General features: G+C 37.5%; 1 protein-coding gene across 3 annotated transcripts; it reads right to left on the reverse strand.

Moving 5' to 3' along the window:
- Window positions 1-2,074: 2,074 nt before the first annotated feature.
- On the reverse strand, window positions 2,075-3,918 carry LOC104244083 (short-chain dehydrogenase reductase ATA1). 3 transcript variants are annotated; one of them, XM_009799390.1, is made up of 4 exons: window positions 3,799-3,918; window positions 3,286-3,659; window positions 2,725-3,177; window positions 2,075-2,422 (listed from the first exon to the last, which is right to left on the reverse strand). In XM_009799390.1, exons 1-3 carry the CDS (start codon window positions 3,858-3,860, stop codon window positions 2,753-2,755), a joined length of 861 nt encoding a protein of 286 aa, XP_009797692.1. In that variant the 5' UTR covers window positions 3,861-3,918; the 3' UTR covers window positions 2,075-2,422; window positions 2,725-2,752. The 3 variants fall into 3 exon arrangements, with proteins under 3 accessions (XP_009797692.1, XP_009797694.1, XP_009797691.1); XM_009799392.1 differs by having other exon boundaries at window positions 2,076-2,367; XM_009799389.2 differs by lacking the exon at window positions 2,075-2,422 and having other exon boundaries at window positions 2,443-3,177.
- Window positions 3,919-10,813: the final 6,895 nt, after the last annotated feature.

A 10,813-nucleotide genomic window follows, 5' to 3' on the forward strand; every position in this document is an offset into this window, starting at 1 on the left:
AGACATAACTGTTCATATAAGAGTGTGACTTTTCTGAAATTTTTTCTCTTGAATTCTATAAATACAAGGAGATTTCAGGAGCAGCGATATTCAAGCAAGAATGCAAGTGTAATTCTTGCTTTGTTGTATCATGACAGAGAATTGCTTGTAATCTCCTAAAAAATATACGGGCAATATCTCTTGAAAGATAGTGATATTTCACGCCTCAAAGCTATATTTCTCTTTTAATCTTCTGTAATTTTTCTAATAGAAGACTCCCTCTTTCCCCCACTATTGAGCTTCATCAGGCCTAAGCTCCATATTACCAAGAAACTTCCGATATTCATTCACAAGCATATCAGGAGGGACACCATGAGGAGAAATACAGTTCACTCGAATCTCGTAAACCCCTAACTCACATGCTGTGCTTTGGGCAAACCCTAGGATTCCTTCAGTTTCCTGGAGGCATCGGAGCTCAATGGGTTGAGACCCTTTGTAAAATCTTCCACTACCTACTTATCCAGTACTACCGACAACAACATCCTTTTCTTCTGAAATTGGATCACGAACTCTCGTAATAGTTCAGATTCTCCTTGGGCTATTGTGAATATATCTGCCTTCCTTGCTCGAACCTTTCTTGCTCTAGCATGAGCTTTAATAAAAGAATCGGCAAGCATTTCAAAAGAAACAATGGAATACTCAGGTAATAGAGAATACCAAGTTAAAGCACCCTTGATCAGGGTTTCGCCAAATTTCTTCAACAAGACAGTTTTGATCTCATGTTGAGCCAAGCCATTTCCCTTTACAGCCATAGTGTAGGTCGTGATATGCTCTTGTGGGTCCGAAGTCCCATCAAACTTCGAAATATCCGGTATCTTAAACCTTTTCGGAATCAACTCTGAGGACGCACTTGGTTTGACAGTAATTAGTATACTTCTTGGGATCTGGTCCCTTTAGCACCGACAGCGCTCTGGGGATTTGATCCGCCCGAGCATGAAATTCTTTTGTATTTTGGTCCATTTGTTCAATTTCCCTCATGAATCTCACGAGTTTGGTTTAGAAAGGATCATTAGCATTGTCGTCTTTCCCAGATCCACTACCGGTACCTCCTACCTCGTTAAAACCGAACTCCTCCCTTGGAACATCTTTGCTGGTTCTTCGAACTGTTTGATTTGCAGGGACTCTGGGAGGAATCCGAACTCCTCCATTGGAATTATTGGAAGCAACTGAAAGCTCCTACTTCAATTTTGTCATCACCGGTCTAGCCTTGAGAGGTGATTTTGACCGTTTCAACAACGTGTTCGTCATCCGCATCATCATGAGTTAGAATCCTTACATGCCAAAGATTTTGCGAACTGGAGTTGTTTCATCTCCTTTCATTGCGAGTTTCACTAGTTTAATCATTATATTAGAACAAATCCTCACGTTCGTTGTGAGCTTCAACATTATAGGAATTGTTCACATTGTTGGCTTTCATATCTTATTTTTCTTTTTCTAACAAATTAGGAATCAAAATTTGTTAGTAACAAATGAATGGATCAAATCAATTACTTCCTCCGTTTCATATTAGATGAGGTAGTTTGACTCGGCACAGTGTTTAAGAAAAAAGAATAAGACTTTTGAAACTTGTGGTCTTAAAAGCTTAAGGGGTAAAAGGTTTGTTGGACCATGACATTTGTGTGGCTATAAAAGCTTCTCATTAAGGGTAAATGGGTAAAATGAAAGAGTTTAAAGTTGAATTATTTCCAAATTTAGAAATGTGTCATTTATTTTGGAACAAACTAAAAAGGAAAGAACCTCATCTAATATGAAACGGAGGGAGTATACAATTGTCTATGCCCCATGGTGGATGCCAAACTGTTTACCCGTAAAGCGGTACAATTGAATTTGTAAGGTGATTTAGAGACACATGAATTAATTTGAACGAAATAAGTAAGAATAGAATCAAGATTGTGAAAATAACTTAAACGAAATACAAGCATGATCGTATGGTGAGCCTCTCTGAAAATGATAACAAGAACAACGTTTAAGAGCAAAAGAAAAGCAAGTAACTTTTTAATAAGACCAAATTATAGCCTTTAAATACATATGATTTCTCGTGTCCTACAATGGACCCTAATTTTTTTATTTATAGCTCTATTTAGGGATACAAGATCCCAAAATCAAGTTCTTCTTGAATGAGAATAAAACTGTCATTGATGGTTGCACAATGGCTAGATATAAATACAGAGATTCTTTGTAACGGTTGCTCATTGAATGCTGTCTTTCCCGACCGACGTCTTCCTTTCAAATCTTTGTTCTCAGTTTCAATGCCTTCGGAATTCACTTAGCACCGGGTCACATGCTTGTATCCGGTGCCAACTATTTGCTTACTCATATTTTACCTGTCTTCAGTTCCACATGTCATATCATCATTTATACAACTGTCGCTAACCAATTTACCCTATACAAGCATGTTCCCCGTGAAATTAATCGACTTACGTGCAAGTTGACATGGATACCACAATTATAAAATACAAAAAAAAAAAAGGCCACAAAGTATATAGAGAAATGTATGACTAAAAGGCAAGTCTGTGCGAACCTCCATCCCATAGTGTTAAACTTATTAATTATAATAGAAAATGAATCTACAGATATATGATAAAAGTTTAGAAATAATTTTATTTGTTAGTCATCACACTGTAATTTCTTGAAGTGAGGATGTTCACCGAGTGCTCATTTAGAAATTAGCAGCAGACAAACTACCTTTGTTTCTTTTTCAGTAACTGGACCTTCAGTCTTGGTATATGAAACTCATTTGACTACAAGCAGAAGTGTAACCCCCATCAATGACCAGATTGTGCCCAGTTATAAAACCAGATTCATCACTGGCAAGAAACAACACAGCTTGTGCAACATCTTCCATTCTTCCACCTCTCCCATGCAGAAGACTCCCTCTTTCCCCCACTATTGAGCTTACTTCATCAGGCCTAAGCTCCATATTACCAAGAAACTTCCGATATTCATTCACAAGCATCTCGGAAGGGACACCATGAGGAGAAATACAGTTCACTCGAATCCCGTAAACCCCCAACTCACATGCTGTGCTTCGGGCAAGCCCTAGGATTGCCTCTTTTGACATTGTGTAGGAATGAGATGCTAGGCCTCCCATGATAGCAGCCGAGCTTGATGAGCATATGATTGTGCCTCCATGCTTGCCTGTAAAGGATTTATATTCAGTCAAAATGAGCCTAGCTCTCTCTCTCTCTATATATATATACACACACACATACTGTACTCGCTCTAGATCCGTACGTCTCTACTTGCCTGCTATCATTGTCCGTGCAGCATGCTTGACCCCATGAACGACCCCGTTCAGATTTATAGCAAGAAGTGTCATCATCTTATCCATTTTGATGTTGGTAATGCTCCCTCCAAACCCTGCAATTCCAGCATTGTTGAACATGATGTCTAATCTGCCTTTCCATTCCACTGCTTGTTTCACAGCTGATTCCACTTCTTCTTCTTTGGAGACATCACAGTGCACATAGCGACCTTCAATAGAATCAGCTAGACTTGCACCTACTTCATCCAGTATATCTGCAATCACAACATGAGCTCCATTTTCAGCAAATACTCTTGCAGTTGCTGCTCCTATTCCTCTTGCACCACCCGTTATAACTGCAACTTTTCCCCTCAACCTGACAAGATTAACAAAACAGTTTAACTTCTATTCTATGTCTCACGGAATAAAAATATGTAACATAATTATACCATGGGCGTATATAGCTTAAAGGCTAACTCAAAGCTAACCAGGTTCTGAGCTTATATAAGACTAACCTCTTTGGGGATAACAATGATACCGAAGTATCCACTGTTTCACCATTGTGATCCATATTCATCCAAATATAAGACAGCAATTTAATTTGTCAAAGATACAATGTATAAATAAGAAATGCATGTAAAATCACAATGAAAAGAGTCAAGAAATCTGAGAATGCCTTAATTAGAATAAATAGGTTTGTCACATACTTCTCGTTTTATAACTACTTCCTACCTAGAGGATATTATACATAAGGGAAAAATGCATTTCCCTCCTAGCGCAAAAAAGTTAGTGTTAAGGGATAATTAATATCCTCTGATATTTTGTTAATGAGAAACAGATATATGAAGATGAATTCAAGAGCACGTAAGAGTGAGAAATTGGCATTAATATAGTGTTTAAAAATTAGAATAACACTTAACAGAGTATAAAATCATTTGATTGGGTTAATTTGTTTTTGTATTATTATATAAAAATGTTGTTGCGAAATTAATTCTATGATTTGTAAAATTACTGTCCTTTTGTTTGTTTGTTGACCTCGCATGGAGCACTTTAGAATGAGTTCTTTTGAGAAGGCCTGCTAACGTTTGTTGATTTACAATATTTTATAAAACCTTAATCTGTTTACTGATAATTCTGCCTTGTGACTAGCAAATAATGAAAAATTATTTATACATTGGTTGGAGCAAGTAATTTGTAAAAATAGTAAAGAGAAATATAGCAAAAATGACTTGCACAACTCACAAAGATTTTTTTTTTTATTTGCAGTCATAATGAAAAGATTTTGTAAACTACTTACGAAGTTATTTGATAATTTAGGACAAACATAACTATAGTATTTAATCCATAAATACTAGTTAGGAGACTTACATATTTTTCCTCGCGAAAGCGGATTATATGTTTCAACTACGACCTGAATTACCTAAGAATTATTACAAAGTAAAAAATTCCTTCATTTCCACTACCCAGATATCCCCTCAGAGATGCAAAGAGTTTTCTTCATAAACCTAGTCATCATCATCTAGAAAGGAAAAGCATAGTATTTCCAACACCTATAATGGTGTGTGTCTATATATATATATATATATATATATATATATATATATATATATATATATACTTTAGAAGGAGGAATAACTAATGAGATAACATGCCAATTAGTACCCCTTATGGTTGGACCTGACCCAATAGTTTTTTCGAACATCTCCCACTCACACATAAATGGAGTGCTCAAGCTCCACCAAGCTAAGAAAAATATACACTCCTTTGAATTCTCTTGCGTCATTTCATATTGGATAAATAGGTCGTGCGACCAACCTACTATGAGAGTACGTTCCTATACATTTGTTAGGAATATATAGCCTCTCATCATTGTCATGAAAATCTTTAAGTAGATCATAAGAAGTATGCTTAGTGTCCTCAATAATTTGAATCACATTGATACATCCTGCTAGATTTCATGTATCATAATTTCTTGTGTTTACAATTATGACCCATAAGTCATGACTGGTACCAACAAACACAAACAAAATGAGATTCCATCAATGATCTTCCTCTTTTCACGAGTCTCTCAACTTGAATTCAACTCGCATTTCTAGTCATGCTTGGTTAACCGAATCTCTCATAGTTATTTAGTAGCATGCTAAGATAGCGAACATCGAACTAAGCTTCGAGACATTAATAGTAGTCGTGAGTGTCACATCCCAACCTTGGGAGATGCGACCAACACACGATGCCCGAAGGCCCGTGCAAACCGACGTCCATGCTTAGACCCTTTTAACATAGAATTTGGGCCAACAAGGCCTCCAAGTAATAATGCCAGAATTTAAAATGTACACTTCGACTGTGAAGGAAACTTTAGTATTGATATATTTACACATACACATATACATCTGTTTCCATCAGAGTCACAATCATCTTTTACATTACCCAACTACTAGTCTAGTCTGCAAGCCTCTAGGAGTATCAACACATCATATATGTATGCAACTTGATCGGGACAGGGCCCCACCTTACCCAAAAAAACTGAAAAATACACTTCGATAACTAGTGACTTCTAAACTGCTACTTTGAAGAATTCGAATGAAATAACCAATAGCTGGAACAAACACCCTACTAGGAAGGAACGTAATCGGGTGTATCTGCACCTGTAGGCATGAACACAACACCCAAAAAAAAGGGCATTAATACAAAAGATGTACTGAGTATGTAGAATGGATAATGTGCATAAAGCAAAGGCATAACATAAGAAAAGTTTAACCTCGATACCGTAGACAAGCCAACAGGGACATACACCGCTATAACCACGAATAGATCAACTCATAATGAATCATACTTTCTGACTTCGGAATACTATTTAAAAACACTTCAACTTGAGAGAAACGTACCGTTATTGGTAAGAATATACATATAAGAACAGAAGCAACGTTACTGGGAAGGACTTAGAACAAACCAATCTTATAACATAGAAATCTTTTAGAGAGAATGATGTTTACAACAAGTCATGCAAAGAAAGAAAGTTGTCCTACATACCCTATTGAAGATCTAGCTACACTTCTATGGTAGTTAACTCTGACTCCCCTGAATCTCCAGAGTCAATACGACAAGACAATAAAATGACGTTTAAAGCTTCCTCACGCTAAATCCTGCTAGATTCACCTTCGATTTAGCCTTAAACTGTTTAGGGAATTCTAAATGGGGTTTGAGAGCATTTTGGGATAATTAATATTGGGTATATCTTCCTAGAATGAAAAGGAAAGATCTACACTGTCTTTTTATGCCATATCAAGCCTAGAAAATTCTCCTGCTCCATATGCAAAATGGATCGTTCCACCCCGGTTATAGCACCCTGTGGGATAACTGGCGTAAGCCTAATGAAATATGTAATCCTCTTTGTCCCCCCTACATATTTCCAGGCGATTGGCCGCGCTAGAAGTCAAACTTAACAATCTTTAATTTCCATGTGTGGGGTGTAACATCACCTATAGTCACTTCTTGCAAACTTCTTTAGTCATTTTGGGTTGTGCCTTCCTTGGTAGTCTCATTATTGCCTTCCTTTGCATGGAATAAATGTGGGTATTTAGATGTCATGTCTTCTTTAGCTTCCTAGGTTATTTCTTCTATATTATTGTTCCTCCCAAGTACTTTAACTTAAGCTACCTCCTTGGTTCGTAACTTATACACTTGACGATCTAGGATAGCCACCAAAACTTCTTCATACGATAGGTCCTCCGTAACTTGAATATATTCAATAGGGGTAGTACAAGATGGATCACTTAAGAACTTCCGAAGCAGTGACACATGGAATACTGAATGCACTACTTCCAACTCCAGGGGCAGCTCAAGCTTATAAGCAACTTGACCGACTCTCTAAATAATTTGAAACTGTCCAATATATCGGGGACCGAGTTTTCCTCTCTGACCGAATCTCATCACGCCCTTCATAGGCGACACCTTTAAGAATACCTAGTCTCCCATAGCGAACTTTATATCTCGTCGTCGATTATCGAGATAAGATTTTTTCCTCCTTTGAGCAGTCAATAATCGACTTTGAATTTTTTTCACCTTTTCTACTGCTCGTTGTACCAATTCAAAACCCAATAACTTTGTTTCACCAACTTCGAACCTTCTGATAGGAGATATGCACTTCCGTCTATATAGTGCTTCATATGGTGCCATCCGAATGTTAGTAAGGTATCCGTTGTTGTAAGCAAATTTGATGAGCGGTAGATGATCTTCCTAACTTTCATTGAAGTCTCAAACATAGGCTCATAGCATGTCCTAGAGCATCTGAATGGTTCGTTAAGCCTGGCCATCTATTTTTAGATGGAAAGTCGTGCTAAGGTTGATCCTGGTACCCAATACTCTCTGAAACGATCTCCGGAAGTTAGCCATTAATGGGCACCCTTGTCCGATATGATAGCAATTGGAACTCCATGGGGTCGAAGTATTTCCTTAATGTATAGCTTAGCATAATATTCAGTTGAGAAGGTAGTCTTAACTAGTAGGAAATGAGCTGATTTGGTGAGTCGATCCATGATGACCCATATGGAATCAAATCTTCGGGGCAATCCCGGTAACCCCATAACAAAATCCATGTTGATCATCTCTCCTTCCAGGTCAGAATTCCACATTCTGAAGAAATCTTCCTGGTTTCTGGTGTTCAACCTTAACTTTTTAGCAATTTAGACATTGTGCGACATATTCAGCAATGTTCCTCTTTATGCCATTCCACCAGTATAGCTGTCGCAAATAGTGATATATCTTGGTTGACTACGGATGAATAGAATACTAGGATTAATGAATATTCATCATGATCTACTCTCGGAGTCCCCCGACATCAGGCACACACAATCGGTCCTTGTATCTAAGGACTCCATCCTCGGATAGCTCGAACACTTCCTTCTTTTGTAAAGGAATGCTTTATCTTATTTTCACCAAGGTTGGATCTTCAAATTGTCGTGCTTTTACTTTGGCTACTAATGAGGAATCAGCAACATTTTGAATTATGGCTCCTCCGCTACCGGTGCCTAGAAATCGTATACTTAAATTAGCTAACTGGTATAAGTCTTTAGTCATTTAAAACTTATAATCTTCCACATGTCATATGATGCCCGTGGATTTCTGACTTAGCGCGTCAGCCACAATATTTGCCTTTCTGGGGTGGTATAAAATATCAACACCATAATCCTTTAACAATTCAAGCCATCTCTATTGCCTTAGATTTAATTCATTTTGCTTGAATATGTACTGCAAACTCTTGTGATCGGTGAATATGTCTATATGAACTCTATACAGATAGTGACACTATACTTTCAAGGAAAATATAATAGTTGATGGTTCCAGGTCATCAGTGGGGTAATGCTGCTCGTGTTTTCTTAGTTGCCTAAAAGCATAAGCAAAAACCTTCCTGTGTTGCATTAGAGCACTGCCCAAGCCTACTCTAGAGGCATCACAATATATAACGTACCCCTCAGGTCCTTCAGGAAGAGTTAGAATGGGCGCATATGTGAACCTTTCTTTTAACTCTTGGAAGCTCTTCTTGTAGACATCAGTCCACCGGAATTTCACTACCTTATGCGTCAACTATGTTAATGGAGCAACTATAGATGAGAAATTTTCCAAAAACCTTCGATAGTAACCGACTAAGCCCCAAAAGTTGCGTATCTCAGTAGGGGTTGTGGGCCTTAGACAATTCTTAATTGTTTCAACCTTTTTACTATAACCTTTTATGCCCTCACATGCTACTATATGCCAAAGAAAAGCTATTGAGTTCAGCCAGAACTCGCAATTAGAAACTTGGCATATAACTTGTGATCCCAGAATGTGCTTAGAACCTTTCGCAAATACGCTGCATGCTCTACTTCTGATTGAGAGTACACCAAAATATTGTCTATGAACACTGTCACAAAGATATCCAAAAATGATTTGAACACTCGATTCATCAGATCCATAAAAACTACAGGTGCGTTGGTTATGCTAAAGAACATAACGAGAAATTCGTAATAGACATATCTGGCCCAAAAGGCAATTTTTGGAATATCTTTTTCCTTGATTCTTAACTGATGATACCTAGTTCTGAGGTCAATCTTCAAAAAATACTTAATGCCTTGCAATTGGTCAAACAAATCATTGATCCTTGGGAGCGGGTACTTGTTCTTAATGGTTACCTTGTTCAGCTGTCGATAGTCAATGCACATCCTCAACGAACCATCTTTCTTTGAACAAATAGCATTGGAGCTCCTCACGGGGAAGTACTAGGTCGAATGAAGCCCTTGTCTAAAAGATTTTTCAATTGAGCTTTCAACTCCTTCAATTCGGTAGGAGCCATCCTATCCATAGGAATAGATATCGGTTGCGTATCAGGTGGTACATTGATGGCAAACTTGATCTCTCTCTCGGGAGGGACATCCGGGATCTCATCAAGAAATACATCGGGGAATTCACTAACAACTAGAAATCATGCATTTGTATCAAATATCTATACCCTTTCGAAATCATCCTCCGAGCCTTAAGGTATGAAATAAACCTCCCTCTTGGCTGCAACATTACCCTTCCATTCAATAACGGGTTCTCCTAGAAAAATCAAAGAAAACAACTTTCACCCAACAATCCATGTTGGCATAACACGAAGCCAACTGGTCCATAACGAGTTATCCTAGAAAATCAAAGTGAACAACTTTCACCCAACAATACACATTGGCATAACACGAAGCCAACCGGTCCATCCCCATAATGACGTCAAATTTCATCATCTCTTATTCATCCAAATCATCTAAGGTAAGACAATTATGAATCATCACATCACAATCTCAGTATATCGGTGTAAATATTATGGAATCACCTACGGAAATGGAAACTTCAAAAAACTAATGTAATAATTTAGGCTCTTTACCACATTTATTAGCAAGAAATGGGGAATATATGTTACACCCCATATTTTCGTATGTAAAAGTATGTCGTAAGTCAATTGATGTAAGCTCGAAAATGAGATCCTCTTTGAAAGTATATAAAGTAAGTTAATCATGTTACATTGGAGGTTACAAATATTTAAGATCATGAACATCAAGTACCAAGAAGGTTAGAAGGTTTAGAAACTAAATGAATCGAAGAAAATAAGTTTCGTTAAAAGTTGACAAGTTGAGAATTATAACCCGTACTTTTGGGATGAGACGAGGATGCCTAGTATAATAAGACAGTGATTTTATAAGGTAGTTTAGTCTTATGATAGTCGTGTTTTTAGTTTTTAAGTCGGGCGAGTTGTGAAACAAAAGTCGACGAAAGTCGTCACAAGTTACGTTCATAAATTGTGCTGAACTTTTGGTCTAATATCACTGAGTTTTTCTACCAATACACTTGGTGTTATGGAGTGATCCACCCTCCAAATTGAAGGTCTATGAGTCTAGTTTCTAACTTGCTAAAGATTTTATTGATACGATATCCTAATAGAGAGATATTCGCATTTTTTCAAGACTGCACAGACTGGTAGGTGACAACTAGGCGTGTCACCTACTTGTTAAATGAAGGGACCAA

Source organism: Nicotiana sylvestris, chromosome 7, assembly GCF_000393655.2.
Source record: "Nicotiana sylvestris chromosome 7, ASM39365v2, whole genome shotgun sequence".
NCBI lineage: Eukaryota > Viridiplantae > Streptophyta > Magnoliopsida > Solanales > Solanaceae > Nicotiana > Nicotiana sylvestris.